At 43.5% G+C, this 22831-nt stretch overlaps 1 protein-coding gene across 1 annotated transcript in view; it reads right to left on the reverse strand.

Annotated features, from left to right (window-relative positions):
* Window positions 1-2149: 2149 nt before the first annotated feature.
* lars2 (leucyl-tRNA synthetase 2, mitochondrial) overlaps window positions 2150-22831 on the reverse strand; it is a 29323-nt gene continuing 8641 nt past the window's right edge. The window contains exons 4-21 of the mRNA XM_056444568.1: window positions 21330-21421; window positions 21186-21246; window positions 20998-21087; window positions 20526-20669; window positions 17160-17267; window positions 15484-15643; window positions 15178-15282; window positions 14551-14666; window positions 14155-14438; window positions 9638-9736; window positions 8046-8183; window positions 7861-7964; window positions 7179-7358; window positions 6774-6943; window positions 5081-5158; window positions 4842-4953; window positions 3740-3867; window positions 2150-2526 (exon numbers count right to left, since the gene is read on the reverse strand). Of these exons, the coding sequence (XP_056300543.1) occupies window positions 2347-2526; window positions 3740-3867; window positions 4842-4953; window positions 5081-5158; window positions 6774-6943; window positions 7179-7358; window positions 7861-7964; window positions 8046-8183; window positions 9638-9736; window positions 14155-14438; window positions 14551-14666; window positions 15178-15282; window positions 15484-15643; window positions 17160-17267; window positions 20526-20669; window positions 20998-21087; window positions 21186-21246; window positions 21330-21421 (2349 nt within the window). The 3' untranslated portion in view covers window positions 2150-2346. The remainder of the gene's footprint in view (window positions 2527-3739; window positions 3868-4841; window positions 4954-5080; window positions 5159-6773; window positions 6944-7178; window positions 7359-7860; window positions 7965-8045; window positions 8184-9637; window positions 9737-14154; window positions 14439-14550; window positions 14667-15177; window positions 15283-15483; window positions 15644-17159; window positions 17268-20525; window positions 20670-20997; window positions 21088-21185; window positions 21247-21329; window positions 21422-22831) is intronic.

A 22831-nucleotide genomic window follows, 5' to 3' on the forward strand; every position in this document is an offset into this window, starting at 1 on the left:
GACTGCACTGCTACACAACCTTTTGGTTTCCAGCAGCAGGTTTTAGATAGATAGATAGATATATACTTTATTAATCCCCAAGGGGAAATTTCCTTTACCTCTGCAACAACGATTCACGCTGTTCATCCCATGTGTAAGAGAGACAGCGGCTGGCCAGAAGAGAAAAGTGAGTCATAGTTGAATTCTGTTGCCTATTCAATAATCCTCGTCGTCATGGAAACTGCAGAGCTGACAAAAAGTATTAACCCTCTGAACCCCAGACAGATTTGGGGCGTTTTTTTGTTGTTGTTGCTCCGGTCACATGTTGCTCTCTGTGGCCTCGTGTCTCACAGCAAAATATAAGTCATGCATCTCTATGGAAACGGCACAGTCACGGCTAAAAGCAGTGAGAACAACATATTTTTGTGTGCAGTAAAGCAAAATGACCATGCCATACATCTTTATAAAAGAAAAAATGTATACGATAAATTATTTTAGAAACATTGTAAAACCATCAAATATATAAACATGTATATCAGTACCCATACATGTTGCCAGTGTTGGAAGGAATGGAGGGCTCTAGCTGTTATATTCATTTATCTCTATATATATGTACAGCCTCTACTTGCAGCCTTGTCCTCTCCTCAATGTTCAGCAGCCTGCAAATGTCACATTGTTTGTCACGTGACTGTTTCTCAGGCCAATCAATCATGGCCTCCTGGTTGGCAGAGAAGCGCATCATTTAATGTATTTTGTTTCGTTTTCAAGCCTCTGGTTTAAGCACTAGGTTTATTCGTGGCGCTTTTTAAAATGAGAAAGTAGAATCAAATATTTCTCATGAAATATCACAATCTTGAGTTTTGGTTAATGAAGTTACTAAATTACTGAAAAGAAGCAATGCATCAGTTAGGCTCAAATCAAATTTGGCTGAATCAGTTATGTTACGTATGCTCCTCATCTAGTTATTCAAATACGAGCTAACTTCAATCTGTACATATTTTCCTGGCTTTTCTGACTACAATGTGGCTCTTTTCAATGATATGGCAACTTTAGCTTATTCTTCTACAGACTGTATATTAACATGGTGTTACTAGCACGGAGGAAAAACACTTAAGATCAGGGATTAAAATCGAATTATTTGTATTTTATAAACATTCAGTGTGAAAGAAAAACAGGCTCACAAAAGGAGTTGACAAAAGCCAAAATACCCCTCTATCTACATCAAGTCTTATGCTGCGGCAGCATCTGGGAGACATCAAATTCACAGAACCTGAGACAATACAGAGAATAACTAACAGCTCTGGCTTTTTGCTCCCCTCCTCTCATTGCTGGTTTCTCTTCCTGTTATTCTGTCTCTTCTGTGAGCCTTTTCCTGTCACCTGATGCTCAGAGAAAAATAGAAAAAGGTTAGGGTGGGGTCAGCAAGGACTGTTCTGTTTTTTCCTCCGTCCACAATTTTCTTTTCATGTTTAAAAAAAACAACAACCCTCTATCACCTTACATAATGTGATGCAGCCGTCTTATGCTATAAAATTAACAGCACTTTTTCAAACGGAAGCTGACCTTTCAAAACTGACATCCCACTTTTTAAAGAGATCACATTCCCCTTTCTTCATTTACCGACTGATACTGGATAAAATATGACACTTTTGTTACTTTAGCTACCGAAAATCTTGGTTTACAGGCAAAGTGGGCACTGCAAGTGCTACGTATCAAATAAGTGCTAACTCACCGGGCCATCAAAGCTCGGCCAGTGGGTGTGCACATGGATACATTTCACTGCTGTCTGACTCATGTTGACCCAATGCTCATAGAGAGCCATCATGCTGATTAATAAGCAGTGCAGCTCTGGGAAACCACGAAATAGCGGGAAGCTAAAACAATCCCGATCCACATTAGACTCTTCCATGACCCACGATACACCTTGTGATGGCGACAGGGTTCACAGAGCACAGGGGCAGGTCCAGAAGCCAAAAGTCTGTCCGTGTAAGGTGCTCAGAAGAGATCAGTGGCTAAAAGAAACCCCAGAGGTACAAACACTGGTAAGGCAGATCTGGGCTGTGTGACTCAGCCGAGGCTTTCGGCATATGGGAGAGGGAGCGGTTTGGGGTTGTGGTTCTGGGTGCGATTCCCAATCACTCTTGGGAATTTTTAAAGAGACAAAACAAAATCCCACAGAGTCTTTTATTAAAAAACAGCAAAGTATAAACAAAAACTATATTTTAGAAATATTTACATTGAATTTGTGACAGTTAATACAAACAGTCATTCACTTTGTCTTAATTAATATAAAAGTCCACCTTTTGTCTCTTTGGGCCGAGTCAATGATTGACAGGCGTCCACAAAGCAGCGTTAAATGCCCAAATATCACTCGTCAATGAGGAAGTTGATGAGGGCCGTCCTGGGGGAGAGGATGGCTCTCTTGATGTTGCGCTCGCCAAGAAGCTTCTGTCCAAACGGGCTCTCCAGGATGAACTGCTGCACCCGCTCAGAGTCTTTAGACACCTGCAGCGGCACAGTCACTGTCCCACAGGCCTTGTTGTTTATCTGAGGGTGAGAAATAGATACTAATTGGTTGTGTCAAATGTTCCCCTTGAATCAATTCTCTATCTGGAAGCAGTTCTGACAAACCAAACTCGTCATTCCTGGGATAAAAGGCCCCAAATAACAGACTCCACCTCTCCCTCCATATATATATATAGAGAACCCTTAAAACACATAGTTAGTGGTAGGTATGGGAAGGGCACTCTGGCAATGTTCTGAAGCGAGTGCATGTGTGCACACAATAAATGTGATCTCTGGAAGTGGTTATAAAGTAATGCTGTGTGTGTGTGTGTGTGTGTGTGTGTGTGTGTGTGTGTGTGTGTGTGTGTGTGTGTACTCAGCCTTGGCTTCCCTTTTGGGGAAAACCCAAGTACGTGATTAGAGGACAGAGGGAATCGAGGTTACCTCCACAGGGCTGAGAAAACCCACAACAGAGAGCTCACAGCTCAGTCTGAAGTAAAACCAACATCATCATCATTGAGCACAAGAGTGTGAATGTGTGAGTGTGTGTGTATGTGTGTGTATGATTTAGGACACGCACACACCCCACTTTGGTTATTATTATTATGACTTTATTAATTGGTATATTCACGTTTGCTCCTGCAGCCACTAGTTTTCACTCACTCTCCACCCTTAAATCTAAAGTCTTCAGTCCATGATTACATACACAGTCTGTATTTTCTGGAGAGTCTATAATTATATATATGTGTGTGTGTGTGTGATGCTCCTTTACACATTTTCAGTGTGAGAGTGTCCACCCGCGCGTGTGTTATTAGTGGTATGCTTTAAGCTAAAGAGACAATTGTGTCAATAATTAAAATCCAGTAACTGAGCCACCGTGTTTTTTCCTAACTCACTGTTACTCTCTCACCCTCATTTCTAGACACTTTATTTCTGCCCGTGAGCTCAATCACACAAATAGCCAAAGCTCTGGGTTTGGCAGCGTCCGACAATCAGAGAGAATATCCAGCTGTGATGGGACGCTTTGGATCCGAGCATCACACACGCCAACACTGAAGGCACACACATTAATACACATGCATGCACAGACACACACTCGCGCCATGATAGCAAAAACAGTCAGCTGATTTTGTTTCACCGGATGGATTGTACTTCTGTTCTCTTGACAGAGACGAGAAGGCACAAGACACAAATGAAAAAAAAGAGTGCAAGTGTGTGAATGTGTGAATGTGTGTGTGTGTGTGTGTTCTCCTACCAGTACAGACAGCTCCACAAAGTCAGGGGCCTCCAGGTACTCAGCGTCCACAGTCGGCCACAACTGTTGCAGGACGTCTCCTCCCCGCTGGAGGAGGTGGCTGACGGGGTGTTTCACCTGGCGAAGACCTGTGAGAGACCCAGGAGGACACACATGAGAACAAAATAGAAAATATCTACTTTCACACCACTGGATGGGGAGAAAAACAAGACGTGAAGATAGACTAGAGAAAAGTGAATGGGTTATCTTTCATTGAGCAAAAAGAAATGGCTCAATGAAATTACTTTTTATGTAATTTATTTGACCAATTTCTTTTTCCTTTATTAACCCTTGTGTTGCCTTCGGGTCATTTTGACCCGATTAAATCTTTAACCCTCCCCCCGCCTTTGGGTCATTTTGACCCGATTCAATGTTTCACCCTCCTGTTACCTTTATATTTACTAACATATTTTACCCTTTGGGTTCAATTTGACGCCAGCAATTAAAACCTCCAGAAAATTATTAGAATTAATATTGTTTTCCAAGTTTAAGTGTGAGGCACTTTATGTTTGTTTGTTGACTACCGAAAGAACACCGACATTAAACATTGAATGGGGTCAAATTAACCCGAAGGCGGCAGGAGGGTGTAATATTGATTCGGGTCAAAATGACCCGAAGGCAACACAAGGGTTAAAGAAAAGGTTTCTTTTTGAAGGGTCCAACAACACCCCACCAGCCCCTGTCCTGTCATTTAAACCGGCAGGTGTTCATCCCTCTGGAGGCACAACACCCAGAGCTCCCAGCGCTGTTTTCAGTTTCGTCTGATGTATAGTGAGTCTATTTCAAGTTGTATGGCCCGTGTTTGTCTAGGATGCCATTATAAAAAAGAAAGTGTGTGATTACATCAGGGCTGGGCGTTGGCATTAGATAAGTAGCATGTATAGCTGAGGCAACTTCCTCTTACAGACATTTCACCACAAACCTCATATACTTTTGTTCATGTGTCAGTCCAACATGTAATTCATCACAAGGTGACCTCTATCTAAAGTCTAAAATAATTGAATGAATGGACAGTATAGTAAAGTGCATTTGATTATTTTACAATAATTTGCAAGTCACCAACCTGCCCAAAGTTCTGAAGCCAAGTGCGGAGCCATTGGTGCCGTCATCAAAACCAGCGCAGCCAGAGCTTCTTCAAACTCAACACTGTGCTGCACCACCTTGACCGTCGTACTCTACACACACACACACACACACACACACACACACACACACACAGAGAGAGAGAGAGAGAGCGAGAGAGTTGAGCGGTAAATGATGAATTTGAAATCTTGATCTCAAGGAGCCGGAGGGCATACTCACACCAAGTGTATTGGTAAGTCCCATCAGTCGAGAAATAGCTGCGTTAAAGAGGAAGTCCTCTGTGAAGTGAGATGTCACCTGAAAATACAGGTGATGCAGTCAGTTAGTAAAAACTATAAAGTCTGAGGCTTCGTGATCTGCTTTGGTTCCTGGGCATGTCGACCGTCTGTGTCATGGAACCATTTTGAGAAGAATTATGAGAAAAACCATCAATAAAATGATAACATCTTTAACCCTGCTAGCACACAGACTGCTATCACCAAACTGGAAACCAGCAGCGGCTCCATCCCACTCTGCTCTAACGAAAGAGGAAGACGAAAACTGAAGACGAGTTACACCATATCTGGCATCCCTTATTCGACCACTTCAATAACTGCACTAATCCTCCCCACACTGGCCTGGAATAAACCAGATTCACAAGAACACTATTAACATCAACATCCACTTTTTTATCTCACTCCATTATTCTAATTAATTAATTTATTATTAATGATACATTTTCCTGTTGCCTTTATTTTAACTGAAATAAATTACGGTATTGCAATACTGTAAAACCTTGATGTGTTTTTATTTCCGTTTACATTTTTATATTTCCTTAATGCTTGTTTAAAAAATATCTCTTCCTATATTGCTGCTGTAGGTTTCCTTTTGAAACCATAAATAAAAAAACAATGAGAGGCCCAAAAGAGGAGCCTCCTCCCGTTATCACCATGTGAACCGGCTGAAGACACACAGCATGTCCACATTTCCCTGCTTCGGCTTCTGGGAAGAAGAACCTGTTTGGGAAGGGCCTTAGGGAGCAGGCGGTCGATCACCGAGGCTTTTCTGAGGGACGGATCAAAGCACAGCCTTGGCTTTGGGGGCTTATGGCAAACAGCCAGAGGTCCTTTAAAACACCAGCCATGAGGGCTGGAGAGAGAGAGAGATAATTTAAACCTGGCAGCCAAAAGAGGCTATTTATAAAGTGTGAGAGGAGACGCAATGGATTTAAAATCAATTCCCATTGCTTTTACTTCGGGTGTTTCAGGTGGCGATAGATGTTCAGCGCTGGATGGAAAGGCAGGAACTTTGGACCGTGTACTATCGATGTGTATAAAGCTTTGCAACAGTCTATTGCAGTGAAAAAAGCTAAAACATAGTTTTTATTTTAAACTGCATATTAAAAACAACCAAAGAACTATTACTTTGGTACTAACAAGATAAATCAAATCCAATATAGCCCAAGATGACAGCTGCTGATTCACTTATGTTATTGAAGGAAGATAAGGATGTTAAATGTGGGCCCATTACTGACCCCTTCTGGTAATGACCATGGAATATGCCTACTACGAACTATTCATACACTTTGTCATACTCATTTGAATGTATTTTAACTCTAAATCTGTCCTTCTGTACACATGACATCTATTGCACCTGTCCATCCTGGAGAGGGATCCTCCTCTGTTGCTCTCCTGAAGGTTTCTTCAATTTTTTCCCCCTGAAGGGTTATTTGGGAGTTTTTCCTGATCCGATGCGAGGTTTTGGGGCAGGGATGTCTATGTGTACAGATTGTAAAGCACTCCGAGGCAAATTTGTAATTTGGGCTATACAAATAAACTGAATTGAATTGAATGACCGTAGCAATATCTAACCGTTAATTAATGTCACCGTGAGACATTTTGGGGCATTTATTCCAGCTGGTCTGAGACTCTACCTCTTGAATTGCGTAGTTCTTGTTCTCCCAGATCTTCTTTGTCTCTGCCAGCTCTTTCTTTTTCAGCAGGGAGGGGCACGGGACGTCTCCGAGCTGCCGAGCCCCCCTCAGCTTGGTTACCAGCTTCCAGAGCCGAGACTGCCATCGCAGGACACCGGGGAGGGCATCCGCTGATGTGGTGAACACACACAAACACACACACACAGACGGAAAGGATATTACAATATGACATACTGTGGGATTTACTTCACTTGTAAACAACAAACATTGGTTTCTTTGGTGGAAACAATTCATGGCATATGGATAACACTAAATCTCACACAGCCAACATGCTCTGACATGTGTTAAGGATGCCAAATAATAACACGCGGTGTTGGTGTCATCTTGCAGGGCATTTTGTCTCACTCTTGACATTCCAGAGGATGTCCTGTTCAGGGGGTGCAGCGTAAAGGGTGTAGAGTCGCACCGTGCCCACGCCGTACTGCTGCACCACCTCCTGGGGGTCCAGACCATTGTGTTTCGACTTGCTCATCTTCTCCCATGTCACCTCAACACGGCCACCGCCATGCACCACCGGCTCCTCATCTAGAATAGGGAGGTTAGGAGTCATGGGTCAAATATAGCCAAACGGAGGGTTTTTAAATATAATTGTTGTCCGACGAGCTCCTGTTCGATCACAATATGTAAAATACAATAGAAGGAACACTATTAAAGTCTAAATCAATCTGAGTCTGTGGCACTAGGATCTTCTATTGTTTCCGTTATCAATAGAGAGAAGATGAAGATCCTTGGGTGTGAAGCCAATTGTTAAATCAAAACATTTGTTGCAATGTGATTTTGTCAAGAAAAGCTAGTCATTCAACTTGGAAAAGCAACACAGCACTAAACAGAGAAGGGTTGCTTTTAGAAGCACAAAAAGGTTTTGAGGGACATTGATTTAACACACTTCAATGAAAAAACAAAAATGTAATGATTCATTTGTTTTTTTCTGGCAGAGCCACAGGGCCCTCTGTTCTCCTCTCTCATCTGTCATCTGTCCCAGATGAGTCCAGCTGGCAAACACCCTGCACACTCCATATGTGTGTACCTGTGAAGTCGATTTCTTCTCTCTTTAGGTACCGGCCGCTGTCTGCTTGTTTGAAAGTCTGGCCCTTGATCAGACCCTGGACCAGCAGCTTCCGAAAAGGCTCCCTGAAAGATCGGGGGAGGAATAGTTAACACACAGCCATGAATGTTCACAGCCAAAGCCGCTGACAGCGCCGTGCACTGTACCTGTGAGCGACAAGACCCTGATCCTTGCAGAAGTGACAGAGGAAGCGAGCGTAGTACAAGTGCATGACAGCATGCTCCTTCCCTCCGATGTACACGTCCACCGGCAGCCAGTGGTCCGCTAGGTGGCGATCAAAAGGCCTGCAGGGGAAGAGCAACGTTTAGGGGAGCTGTGTCGTAAAGCTGCCGCGGAAATTATGGTATTAAGAGATTTGTTAACAATAACAGCTAAAAAAAAGAAAAAGAAAAGTCTGAAGATGACAAGATAGTTTTTTTTTTATTATTCGGTTTAGGGAGCTTTGGTGAGCTGCTGTCGATATGAGCGTTCTATATCGTGTTGGATTATAAGACTTTTACTCATGTAGTTTTATTCCTCCAGTTCTACTTTGTTTTAATTGTTCATTTCTTTAAAATTCTATTTAATTATTTGGACTCTTATTTGTCAGACTTTATCTGATTATGGTGGTGAAATGTTTCATGTAGATGACACAGTGTAAAGCTCTTCGTAATTTGATTTTGAATGGTGATCAGGAACTGAGAATTTGACAACATGTCCTCAAACATTTTGTCACACTGGTTGTTATGCGCTTTATCTACATAAACACACACTTCCTCTAGGGGGCAGGCTGAATCTGATACACAAGGATACACAGGGATGAAATAAACAGAGGCATCCTGAAGCCTCCTCTATCTCACAGGCTTCACAACAACAACAAAAGGAATAAAGAAAACGTGGTAAAATAATATCCGTTTTAAATTTGGCAATGCAGACTTCCTCTAAACACAGCGTCTTGTGTTCACTGGTAAGTATTTGTGGAGAAAGATCTATCCGAGATGAACTGAGACCAGGCCGTTTTTCAGATTTTGAGCTGATGCGTTGAGCCTGACCGGCATGATGGTCGGTCAGTCTACTATCTCTGTGTCACCTTTTGCACCAGTCATTACTCTCCTCCACTCTCCTGTCTCTCCCGCCCGGAAAAAGGTTATGAGCTCACACGGCTGAAAATAATTTACCAAGTTGTTTGGCATTAGCCCAGGGAACTCTAATACATAACTAAAATCCCCCCACACACCACCCTTTCCCTGTTTCCTTCATCTTACTTGCTCTCTAGCTTCCTATTTTCATCGTTTTTCCTTGTGCCCATAAGGCACTAAAGGCTCAGCAGGCGAACTGAAATGCACAAATGGTGTAATTGCCTCTTCTGTTGTGCCATAATCTGTGCCGCTAAGAAAAGTGATGGGGAGACCAGCCCCCCCTCCTTTTAGAGCAGCTTTTGAGCTAGGTCAGGGCACCGGGAAATTAATCTCTTTTGTTGAGCTCAGGGTACGGCCACAATCCCAGCAGGTGACAGCCAGAGCTCCATAATCTCTAATGGCGTTTGTGTGAGTCTACACAGGCCGTACATGCATGTTTGAAAACGGGTAAGTGGGCATAATTATGTTCTTGAGTACTACTTTACAATAGTGCCTATAGACACTTATTTCAAATGGAAGTGAAGCGTGTGTTTGTGCGTGTGTGTGTGTGCGTGTGTGTGAGAGAGAGAGAGGCAAGAGAGAAACAAGAAAGTGAAGTCTCAGGAGGAAGCTGTCCATACCTGTCTGTGTTATGAGGGTCTGTGTATCTAAAGTAATACCAGGCAGAGTCCACAAACGTGTCCATGGTGTCGGTCTCCCTCCTCGCTGGGCCCTTACATCTGGGACGGAGAGACAAAGAGAGACAGCGGAGGCCGCACAAAAAAAATCTATATTAGGCCGACGAATTAGAATGCGAACAAATGAAAAAGAGGTCCGTTTGTGTGCGAAGTGAAATGGAACATTATGTGATCTGTGTGCGAGTGTGAAGCTGGCTCCATCTGGATGTGGGGGTCATGTCCCTGTGGAGAAGCCCAGCTGAGGCCAGGCTGGCACCAGAGCCCCGTCCCCGTGCCCTGACTAACAGGCTGTGCTCACAGGGAGCGAACTGGCAGGCAGAACACATAATCATGTGTTTGTGTTGGAAATGCCACCTCGTGCCGCTCTCTATTCAGGCCAAATAGCACTTGGGTACGTAGTGTGAATCTGCCAGCCTCACTTTCACAGTGATGGAGAAGAGGACATTTGCAAAGCCACGAGAAAAGAAATAATTCTTTTGTTGTTCACACGTAAAGCACGTAATGAAACGGTGAAAGCGGCTGCCTTTTACTTTATAATGAGTCTCAATAGGGTTGAAATCAGTGTCCCAGAAAGATAAACAGAAGCAAAGCTCTGAGCTTTACTAAGTGCAACAGAGCAGGTATCGTATCCTGGACCTTATGGGATGTCTCTGTTTAGTGTTACATTCATCTCACAGTTAAAAACATTTTTAATACCACACTAACACAGACACCCCCCCTCCCCTCGACCACCTACCTTACCAGTCTATAATAAGGCACTGATGAGGAGGCATGAGCTGAAGGTTGCCTAGCAACAAGGCTTAGGTGTAGCAAGGTTAATATTAGGAAGCCAAGTCTTATCAAATATGATAAAAACTCAACAATATAACAAACTATCACAACACAATTAAAACTTCTCAAAAGTTCTGCAAAAAAAATGAAGAAACTTGGCTCAAGGTAATGAGGTCTTCTACCTCCTCTCTCACAAGCGATTGGCCAATCAGGGGCTAGATTGTGGTCATTTGACAGGCAGCTGGCGGGGGCTACAGTCAGACTACTGAGGCTCAGATGAGACGAAACACAGAGCTCCGCTCTCTAAAGCTGGCCCGTCTCTAAGCCATGAAAGGAGCCCAGCAACAACAGCAGGTAACTAACTCTGAAGTGACCTCCATGCACGAGTGTAAAGCGTGAATGTGTGTTTGAGGGATCAGCCAGAACGAGTCAAAGGGCCCCGAAAACAGATGAGACCGGAGAGGCAGCTGCCCACTGCCCGACTGCTCTCTACCCGTAGGAGATAGTCCTCTTTCTGTGTGTGTGCGACACAAACTCGGTGGTTTCTCTCTCTTCACCTGCGAATTCATGGACCGACACACACTTCATGCGCACCTTCTCAGCGAGGCTTAGCCGGGGCAGGGATTCAGTTGGCAGGCCAATTGACAGTGCTTCAGACGGCCAGCGACGAGATGAGCACACAGAAAATGACTTACTCAAGGACAAATAAAACTCCAAGTCTGCCGCCCATCTCTCATCTGTGTTCCTCTCAAATTTTAATTGGACATGGTTGACGAGTGAAGAGAACAAATTTCCGCGAAGACTTGACGCAGGGGAGAGGAGATAACGGCGTCTTGACGATTATAGCCATCAATCACCGCTGATGGGGAGGAATTACAAAAGCTTTGCGGAAGTGACTGCACACAATCTGATGACTTGTGCCATCTGCGACTGAGTGGGCCGTTGTTTTAATCAACATGGTGCCATGACGATGATTAGTCTCATTCAGAGAGGGATTCCCATGTCATCGAGGGACTCGGCTGAGTATGCATTCTCAAATATGTGCACTGAGATGACTGTGTGTGTGTGTGTGTGTGTGTGTGTGTGTGTGTTTACACCTCGGCACAAAAGGTTAATGTGTGCGTGTGCGTGCAGTATTTCTGCACAGCTGCTTTATGTTAACACACATAATCATCATCATCACCATCTCATGCTGCTCCTGTCAAAGATCGTACTCATTACATCACCCCATCAGAGAAAAATTATTCATCACAAAATCCACAGGCTCGCTCTGAACGCTTGTTCCTGTAAAGCCGTCAATCTTCTCGGCCTGCGCTGACAGAGGGCTCATCTAGTCAGTGCTAGTCTCTTGAGGAAATGCAGGAAGTACGGAGGAAAGGCTTGGCTCTGGAAAGGGTTTATACTCATCATGCAGTTATCACTCCACAAAAAACACAAGGGACCGGCTCATTTCATCTCTGTAATGTCAAAAAGAGACAAAAACACCCGTCACCATTTCTGCATCCCATCTACAGCGGCAACGGGCTAAATGTGAGCTACTGATCGGCTCATGATGCCGTGCGACAGCAGCTGGCCATGAATCTGTAATTGGCTGCGAATAAGAGAAAATTATTTAAGGGATTCCCACATTCACTAGGATAAAACACTTAAAATATTTTGAGAACACAGCCATAACTCATTTTAATTTGTCAAAATCACTCATTCAAGTCAGGAATTTACAATCTCTTTGGCTATTGGTCCCCTAAAATGGAGGAAAGCCTTCTTCTGACCAGTTTTATAAGTTATCAGATAGAGTTGTGATCAACAAAATGTAAAAAATTCTGTTAACCACAGATCTCATTTCAAGCATCTAATCAAAAAGCCATAAATTTTAAAAAAACATTGCCTTTTAGACGAGCGATTTGGAAATGGAAATGGATTCATTTACAGCTTTTTGGACAAATTCCTTCGTATTGTGATAGACTGATGGTTCATCCCATCTCATACAAAGTATTTGTAAGTGCCTGCCCTTCTCCAAACAGTTTCCAATAATGTCTTCTCAGTTGATGCTGTGTAACGAACCATCTGCGCGTTCGGTTTCCTGTCACATGCAACCAGCCAACAGTTTCACACTTCCACTGATCAACAGCCAGGAAAGACTAATGAGCCAACACAGGCAGTGAAGGAGAAGACCCCAAACTCGTAAACATGAATATGAACCATGCAGGTTTCAAACTTTTAAGAAATAGATAGATAGATACTTTATTTATCCCGAGGGAAATTTAGGGATAGAAATATGGGTTTTGCAAATGTTTTGTGAGGAAAGAAATGCACTCAACACGTTTGTTAGCACTAATGGAGACGCATAAGCTGCTTGCTTTTAGTCATGCAAGCTCATGAGGGGTGAAAAAGGTGACAAGTCTGTTCATTGAGTCTGTTCCATGCGGTGTTGCCAGGTCCGCGGTTTTCCCGCGGAATTGGGCTACTTTTGAGCGGTTGCCGCGGGTTGAATTTGTTGTCCGCTGGTTCGGGTCGACCTATTTTGCATGCAAATTACATGAATATCTTTAAATAAAAATCCATATTTTAAATGAAATAATTTATTTATACCCAAATCCTACCAAACTGACTCCAGATCAGCACGTACACACATGGACATGGGACACGCCCACATACACACACTTTAAAAGCAGTGTATATGGTTTGGCACGGGCATATTTTGAGTTCTGATATTGGGCTGGTTTTATTGGCCATTGGGCTGGTTTTCTCACACAGACCTGGCAACCGTGGTTCCATGATTCTGTTCCATGAGCCTGTTCCATGATTCTGTTCCATGAGTCTGTTCCATGATTCTGTTCCATGAGTCTGTTCCATGAGTCTGTTCCATGAATCTGTTCCATGATTCTGTTCCATGAGTCTGTTCCATGAGTCTGTTCCATGAGTCTGTTCCATGATTCTGTTCCATGAGTCTGTTCCATGAGTCTGTTCCATGATTCTGTTACATGAGTCTGTTCCTTCCTCTACCTGGTTGTCAGTCACAATCCTAAAATTATAACTTCTATACGATACCTGCCATAAATATCATGATACCCGATACCAGAATACTATACCATAAATACGATACTGGTATATTTCTTTACAGTAGTAATGAAATAAAAAATGTTAAATGTTAAAGCCGAAGACGGTCTCAAAAGCTCCGCAACTTAACGCCATTATGATTAACACAAGGACTTACACTGAGAGAAAAAACGATCAGGCGTCAAAAGCTCACCTCGTCGTTGGACCCACAGGAAACCCAGGGAGGGTGACGTGGCCAAGACATCGCCAAGACTATCACACACAATATCCACTGCTGCAGGGGGTAACAAACTTTAGTACCCGGACAACCGAGGTGATGGTCCTGACCTCGCTGGATGACCAACAGACTGCTTGCGAGTTCACGAACACACACTTGGATCCTGAAGGAGAACGGATCATTTCCCCAGTGCGCCCCCCACTGTAATGTATAATAATATAAATGTACAATAATACCGTAAATATTGATATTTTGAGTGGACACAATTTTGCCCTGATGTTATAAATCTATGTTTATTGAAATAAATAATTGTATTCATATCAATAATTTGCCACGCCTGCCATATCCCAACAGCACACACAATGTTTGGACCAGTCCTAAGATTGGTTTGTTTTTTAATAAAACATGTTCTTACCTGGGACACTTGCAGTTCACCCAGTCGTGAGCAGCCTCCAGTGGCGACGCACCCTTTCCTTTGAGAGATGGCATCTTTGGTAATGTAACTGGTAACTCCTCCTCAGGGACAGCAACTGGACCACAAGACCCACAATGCACTACGGGGATGGGTGTGCCCCAGTATCTCTGCCTTGAAATCAGCCAGTCCCTGAGCTTGGAGCTGGTAAGGTGGCCGCCAACCTTCTGCTCGGAAGCCTTCAGGGTAATGGAGTCAAATGCCTGCTCTCTGGTGAGGCCTGAGAACTACAGAGAGAAGAGGACAAGAAGAGAAGCGGTACAAGAGATGCTGCAAAATCATAGCTTACTAATCCTGAGTCATTTGATCAATGCTGAGGTCATCGTCAACAGTGCAAACCTCATCAGAGTTGATCAGCGTTTGTCTCCCGTCTTCATCACTTTTCAGCACAGTTGGACACCTCAGATTCAGAGCTCTGGCCACAGACATGTCTGCCTCACTGCAGTCTGGGATACCTGTCAGACACAGATACAGCACGATTATGTAAACCAGTCAAAAGAAAATATGGACACACGCATAATTGATCTCTTGAGAGAGTAATAAAAAAAAACTCTCTAAGCATGTTGTGATGTAGTCGACTAATCACTAACAATCCCTTGGGTTGCACCTCCACTCTGGGAGACAAAGACCCACTGGTTTTTACATCATTGTGGCATCCACAGTCCCAATAATATGGGAAAGACGTATTGTAAAAACATTCATCTTCAAAATGCCAGGAGAGTTCAGGCAGCATATTAAGCACAATCAAATACACAATGTTGTTCTGTTTCTCATCTTGATTTACATCTCTCTATTTGGGTTTGGTATAGATTCAATGAGGGAAAATCCAAAAGGGATGTTTCATCTCATCAATGGGCATCCTGTGTTCCTGTTCGAGTCAGCCTCTGCCTATAATAACAGCTCAGAGATGAATACAAATGACCGGTTACAATTTCATGGTGACACAGATACACACCAATAACTCACCGATCACAGCATCCAGATAGCCATCAAACTCTTCCTTCTGAGATATGACCAGCGGAACCTCGTGGCCAGTGAAAAGGTTTTGAGCAGTGACCTCTGTGAGCGAGTCTGGAGAGCAGGAGGTGTGAGTTTGTGGTAGCTCATTACAATCATTCACCATTTAGCCAGAGAAAACATAAAGGGAGCCAATCAATGAATTGTGTCGCTGATATGAGACAAATTGGAATGTGTGTCTTTCACCTTCCGACAATACAGGAAATCATACAACAACGACGGACCCGAACACAGACGGGCATCCTAGATTCTCACCGGTGCCTGGCTGAAAGGCTTTCTCCAAAGCAGAGCGCACTGAGCTTCTACCGTGCAGCAGTCGGTGGGAGGGCAGGATGGCCAGGTAAGCCGCTCCGAACACCGTCTCCGGGGAGGAGCTGTAGGCTGACAGGGTCTCCCCTGTCTCCTCCCCGTTCACCTAGGAGATGAGAGACGATGCACGTGAGAACCCCTCTGGTCCAGATGCACAGGAGACGATTTAATGAGGCCCGCTGACTCCTGAGGCCGCCACGCAAATGGTTTATTCTGAAATATGATACCTGTATATTAAAACACATGCCAGGGTAAGTTTTAGTCATTTAAAACAAAAATATGCTGCATTAGAATTGTTGGCACAAAAGCATTGTTGCTTTTGAAATACTGAAACAATCAGTCATTTAGTTAGTGGGGAAAAAGTACATTAATTATTTAAAGTTTATTTATTTATCATGTTGAAAACTGAATTATTCAGTGGCCTTGTTTATTCTACTTTATACTTCCAAATTACTTTGATCACGAATCCCCATTCATCAACATTGAGGTTAACAGTAAATCTTAATGACACCTTTAAAAAAAATTAATCTCCAATGGATCTGGTATTTTGTTCCTTCAGCCAATCAGAGGCAGAGAGGGGCGTGGCTTCATGGAAGGCAGGACGGCCAATGGCTCTGAAAGGATGACTTGGTTTATGAATAAGAGGGCCCTTCAACATTGCACACTTCATGCTGCTATCGGTGTGTTATTCGCTGTTGTTGTTTGTCTGTTGATCAAGACATCAACAGTGGGATCCGTTTAATATTATTCATCAAAGAAATTATTATCAAATAATCTGTTAAATTGTCAGTCGGAGCCTTTAACATGCAACATGTGCTGTGCGTAGCCCTTTCATACATCATGAGGCTACAATGTCTTTAATCCTATAATTATTTATGGATGACACACTCATTCTGGGGGGTTCTGGGGTAATGAGTATATGTCATGTTGTAGAAGAGCTTCTCATACATATCTTCAGCCCCCTGGGGAGATAATTCAGCACAGAGTTCCTGTGACATTGTCTGATGATGTAATAGGAGACAAGCACTTAACGGCCCCTGGTTTACACTTTAATTATGCATTCTGCCATAGAAACACAGTATTGTATTCTTAAAGAAAGACTCAACGAAACACAAAAGCACTCTCACATCTTCAAACACTCTTTCCTCTATAAATAAGGAGATTTTGTAAAGTAAGGGACTGACTTGAATACCCATTTTTCAGTTACTTTTTCAAGGAGAACGGTGTAATAAGGGTGCTCACAGGGCTCTCAGCAGGCTTTTTGCTAAAAGACCGTTATGAAGAACCGTTAATATGGCTTTTAGAAAACTCAATAGAAACTAATTTGTGACGTCATCTATTTGGGCAAATTGCCTCTTGCCGATGAATGCCCCCGCTGGATGTGAACAACAAAGCGGACATTTTTATGTTTTGGTGCATGATTTCAAATAGAAATGCATAAATAAACAGAAAAATCCAAAGTGAAGTAAGCAATCATTGCTCGGGGACAAAGAGATGAGAAACTGAGGCTGGGAAGCGGGAGCAGCGGGGAAACACTTGGTGGAAGAAAGTTGAGACATTGAAAAGAAGTGAGAATGATGAATGAATAAAAAGAGAGAAACGGGAAGGGAGCTTGGATTCACCTTGAGCTTGAAATCGAAGTTGCAGCCGGTGCACTCTCCAATCCAGTTTGCCTGCATGGCTTTGACACCATACCACTCTGGAAGGTCTGCCAGCGCGTCCAGGAGAGGCTGGAGAAGGAAATCAATTCACAAGTTCACTTCTTTGGGCGAGTTTTAAGGGCTTATTTTCCACTTCACTGTAGAAAAGAGATCATTATGGAGAAGAAGAAAAAAAGGGGGGGGTTGTTGTCTAGGATAATGCAATTGACTTCAACTCAGTATGGCCTCTTTCAAAGCCGGGGGCCAATCTATTTTGAGAAAGCAGCGGAGCCGTCCAGGTCACATTATGCAGACAAAGAGGGATCTTTCAAAAATCCTGACCTCCACTCGCTCTACTTCCTTTGATATCACAAGGCAATCGCCTTTAAAGTGCACGCTCTCTCTCGCACACACACCACAACAGTTATTCTGCATGATTAAAGGAAGCTATGCATATCAACGAGGCTCAGGTCAAAAAGCCACAGCTGGGCTGAGGCCAGAGATGTTCAAACTCTCCATTTCCTTCCCCGTCTGTCGCAATCTATTACAAAGAAAGTCCCCCTCACTGCGCCGCTCAGCATGTAGTACCTCATCACGGCAATATCAATACAATCGTAAACACTGGCTATAGTCGTCACCAGCGTGGCCAGTTATGGATTTGCTCCGGAGTGGCAGGACGCAGAGGATCTGTGTGAACGAGACGTTCTTCGGAGGAGAAGCAGCGAAACGGAGACGTTACCGGCAGAAACAGGAACGCGACGACGGACCACTAACAGAGGCTCGAAAGAGAGAGACCGTAAACGTTCTCACTTTCCTGGATTAGAAAATATAGTTTGGCACCGATGCAGGAGTAACTGAAAGATGTACAGGAGTCTCCATGGCAACTAAGAAACGCTTGAGAGAAAAAGGATAGTATAGCATAATCAAGGATTGAATGTGTGTGTGTGTGCGTGTGTGTGAGAGAGAAAAAGAGACATCTTGTGCAATGACAACAATATTACACAATACAGCGATACAAATGGTTCAGGGATTTGAACCAGCAACCTCAGTCACAAGATGTGTGTGCGTAATGACACAAAACCCTGCGAGCAGCTCTGCTCATATCTGAGAAGCACACAGAGTCCTTTAGGCGACACTGCTGTGTAATGGACAGGTGTGCCCGAGTGTAACATGTGTGATTATGCATGAAATTGAAAACGTGACCATTCTTTTTTCTTTTTTTTTTACCCATCCTACTAATAATATGCAGTCATCTGTGTCCTGGAACAAACAATATGGTTACAATTGATGAGGAAACTATTAGTGCAACGTGGAACAATCTGACAGCTGGATAAATAATGTCTGAAGTGAATGTTGTCGAACAGACTTGAACACGTGTACGGGCAAGCAGGGAAACGCACACGCGGGAAATCAGGCCAATTACAACACGCCGCGCGGTTTCACGCGGCCCTCCTTTGGTTCCATCTGTCTTTCTCACTTCTTTTCCTTAACACCTTCCTCCCTTCCCACTTCTCTATTCGTCAGAGAAAATTATAAATGCAGGAACACATTGTCATAGCAGGCTGCTTCCACCTCCTCTCACACCTCTGACATGGACGAGCACGGTCGCCCTCGGCGCGGCGGCTAGCACTCGGCGGACGAGCTGATGTCTTAATTTAAATGAGAAAATTGGGAAAGGAATTAACAACAAGGACAATCGTGCGTTTTTGCATGTTTTAACCCGTTTATAAGAAATCACGTATCAACTATTGACGACCTTTCCTCAAAGCAAGGAGGACGTTTTTTAGATTGATTTCACACCCACCAGCAGGCTTCGGTCTTGATGTTATTTCAGCACGATGTGACACGAAGCCGGTTGATGCTCTACCTCGCTGGGCCTTTAAGCTCTTGAGGCATCAGTTTGACTAGAAACAAGTAGAGCTGAGACAACTATTTGGATATTCAGATACACTACCATTCAAAAGTTTGGGGTCATCCAGACAATTTCGTGTCTTCCATGAAAACTCACTTTTATTTATCAAATGAATTGAAAATTGAATAGAAAATATAGTCAAGACATTGACAAGGTTAGAAATAATGATTAATATTTGAAGTATTAATTTTGTTCTTCAAACTTCAAGCTCAAAGGAAGGCCAGTTGTATAGCTTATATCACCAGCATAACTGTTTTCAGCTGTGCTAACATAATTGCACAAGGGTTTTCTAATCAGATATTAGTCTTCTAAGGTGATTAGCAAACACAATGTACCATTAGAACACTGGAGTGATAGTTGATGGAAATGGGCCTCTATACACCTCTGGAGATATTTCATTAGAAACCAGACGTTTCCACCTAGAATAGTCATTTACCACATTAACAATGTATAGAGTGTATTTTTGATTAATGTTATCTTTATTGAAAAAACAGTGCTTTTCTTTGAAAAATAAAGACATTTCTAAGTGACCCCAAACTTCTGAACGGTAGTGTATATACTGTGGCAACTGCGGATCAGTGGTTCGCAGGTGCGCCTGCGGTTCGATCCCCGCCCTAGTCGATGCGTCCTTGAGCAAGACACTTAACCCTGAATTGCTCCCCGGAGCTGCGTCTACGGTGTATGCATGTAATATGATTGTAAGTCGCTTTGGATAAAAGAGTCATCGAAATGAAACGTAATGTAATTATAATGTCATTTTCAAGCAGACACTTCAATCGTTCTCTGGTTTTAGCTTCTCAAAAAGGAGAATTTTCTTCTTTATTCCGTTTGGTATCAATGCAAACTGGATGTTTTGGGGTTTTTGAATGACAGACACACAAAACATTTGAAAATGTCCCCTTGGGCTTTAGGAAATTGAGATAAGCATCTTTTTGTTTGGTAGTTGTATCAAACTAATCTGGAAAAAAAATAGTCGGATAAATCAATAATTGTAATATTCTAATAATAATTAAATAATTAGCCCTAAAAACAAGCAATAAGACAATCATACAATCCAACCAGAATGTTTCTCAACTCGGAGAAGGATGCAGCAGCTCAGTGCATCGCCGTAAAAGGTGGAGCTTCTCATCAGCCGGCCGGGCCCCTGGGGACATTACTCCGACTCCGCTGGTCTTTGGCTTTGGCTGGTTGGGAGACGCTAAGAATGATGAAGTCCAGGGGTCTGATTGCATAACGACAGGAGCAGGCCTGCAGCAGCTGCTGCTGCTGCTGCTAAAGGGTCAGCCATGATTGTTATCAGAGGAGTCCGCCGTTCAATTTGGCACACATGAAACTGCTGGCCAACCATTCAGACCGGCCACTTGTCACGTACACATATGTATACAGCTCTCTCTCTCTCTCTATCTCTCCCTCTCTCTCACACACACAAGCCATACCTTGGCATAGTTTGTAGTCTTGATGAACCATTGTGTGAGCAGCTTCTGCTCCACCAGGGCGCCAGACCTCCAGGAGCGACCATTTTCATCCACCTGCTCATCAGCCAGCACTGTCTGATCAACAGGGTCCCAGTTCACCACAGCCTGGATAACACAAACACACACACACACATTTAGATGAACACACAACCAGTCACCCACCACACACATTGAAAACGCAGAGCTTAGGAAGTAGTTTGACCATTTAATAATCAGTACAAAGGCTTATTTCAAGGTCGTCCCATTTGATTAAACATAATCAAAAGGGCTCCTACCAAGCACTCCCTTTTGCAGTTCACTCATTTTCTTCCAGGAGTAACTGGTGAGCGGCTTCAACAATTTCTGTAACGGTCAGCGACCTTAAATCCAAACCAATCATTATTCCTTTCAAAAGAAAACCAGGATCAGCACTTGAGTCCAAAGCCGTTCCTACCTCTTTCTGATAGGCCAGTCCTTCTTCAAAGAGCTTGATAAACAGATACTGAGTCCACCTGTAGTAGTCTGGTAGGCAAGTGGTCACTTCCTGTCAGGAAAAGCCAGAGCAAGTCAGCTGTGTGTGTGTGTGTGTGTGTGTGGTGTGACGCAGACGCAAGAGACATGTAAGCATCCGCTCCTGCTCACCCGTTCCCAGTTGAAGCAAAGGCCGAGGCTGTCCAGCTGCTCCCGCATGGACTGGATATTGCTGAGGAGGCGGTACACAACGGCAACGTTCAGGTTTGCATAAACAGTGAACGTTCGGAAGAACAGATGCAATGTGTCAGAGACCTTTTAGTCCACTCCTCTGGGTCGAGTCCTCTCTCAATGGCTGCATTTTCAGCTGGAAGTCCAAAAGCATCCCAACCCATCGGATTCAACACCTGTGGATGGAGTTCAGTATTAGTGGTGAAACGCTCACGTAGACAACCATGTTGATCATTTTAAGTGATTTAACAACAGCAAAGAAAATTAAACATTCCCCTTTTTCAGCTTCATTAAACGCAAACATGTTCTGCTTCTTTCAATTCCAAATGAAATATGTTGACAAAAAAAAGCTATTTTGTGATGGTTATCACAAGTTGTGATATTAAATAGACTCTTTATCAAGTACATTTGAACTGTACAACAACAACAACAATACATTTTTGAATAAAGGGGGACTTTAACAAAAAGTTACAGGATTATTGCTTACTTTATTAGATATGTGACGAGAGGATTTTATGCAAAGAGTTAAGAGTTCAATCTAAATGTGTCATTGCAGGAGGTATTTAATTCCCCCAACTGCAGCACATGTTGACCCCTATAAGAAGAGGTATCTGCTGTGATCTCAACTCCATGACATAGGGTGGTTAATGCATGAAGACCAACTTCAATTTACACGTAATTACAGCTGTTACATAATGTAAAGGCAGGTGTGAAGAAAGGTTACGCTTAGAATGGAAGATCAGGCTGCGAAAGCTTTTAACCTGCACGCCTGCAATCGCACACTAAGCTATTTTACACCGAATTTCCTAAACATCACAATCGGCTGTGACATCCTCCCTTCGTTTGCCTTCCCTCTCTCTCCTTCTGTAATTGTGCGTCCACATCGCCGTTTACCATCCACCCTCCTTAACATGAATCCTTGTCCACGTCTCCTTCACTCATCTCTTTATCCCTTTTGTGAGTCGGCTGTGTTTTTCTACTCCGAGAGAAGCGAGATGAAAGCACAGGGTGGAAGGCGTACGCAAAGTAGGAGAAGCGGAGTGACAAGGAGTCGAGGATTGGAGAGGATCATCGCGTGGACTCTAACGGGTCTGATGTTTCAGACGAATCGGTATCCTTGGTAACTGCCTCATTTGTGAAGCCGAGTACTGAATGGCATTAGGCTAAGAGCGCTCAGCACAGCGGACCATTTTGACAGCTCAAAAGGAATACAGGCACAATGAGAGCAAGGCACAGGCCGAACTGTCTGTTAATAAGGGAGCAGGGAAAAAAACATGCAGCTCATTAGGATGGATACGCTTCCATGTTGTTTATTCAGTGTAAATACTCCATTAAAGTGAGACAGTATTCATGAGGGACCGGCAGTGATGGACAGGCTGCGTCATCAAGCTCAATTCTCAAAGTTCAAAGACAAAGACAAATTATCTTTTCCCTGCCGATAGCTGCAGCTCCACTTATCCGTATATCCACACAGAGAGAGAGTGCTAGTCCGGCTCCTCGCCAACCTGTCACCGTGGAGCGGCTCACAGCACATTTCAGAGCTTGAGCGACAAGAGGCCGTGGAAGCTGGACGTGGGAGTCTGTGT

The sequence above is a fragment of the Pseudoliparis swirei genome, chromosome 22 (genome assembly GCF_029220125.1).
Source record: "Pseudoliparis swirei isolate HS2019 ecotype Mariana Trench chromosome 22, NWPU_hadal_v1, whole genome shotgun sequence".
Lineage (NCBI taxonomy): Eukaryota > Metazoa > Chordata > Actinopteri > Perciformes > Liparidae > Pseudoliparis > Pseudoliparis swirei.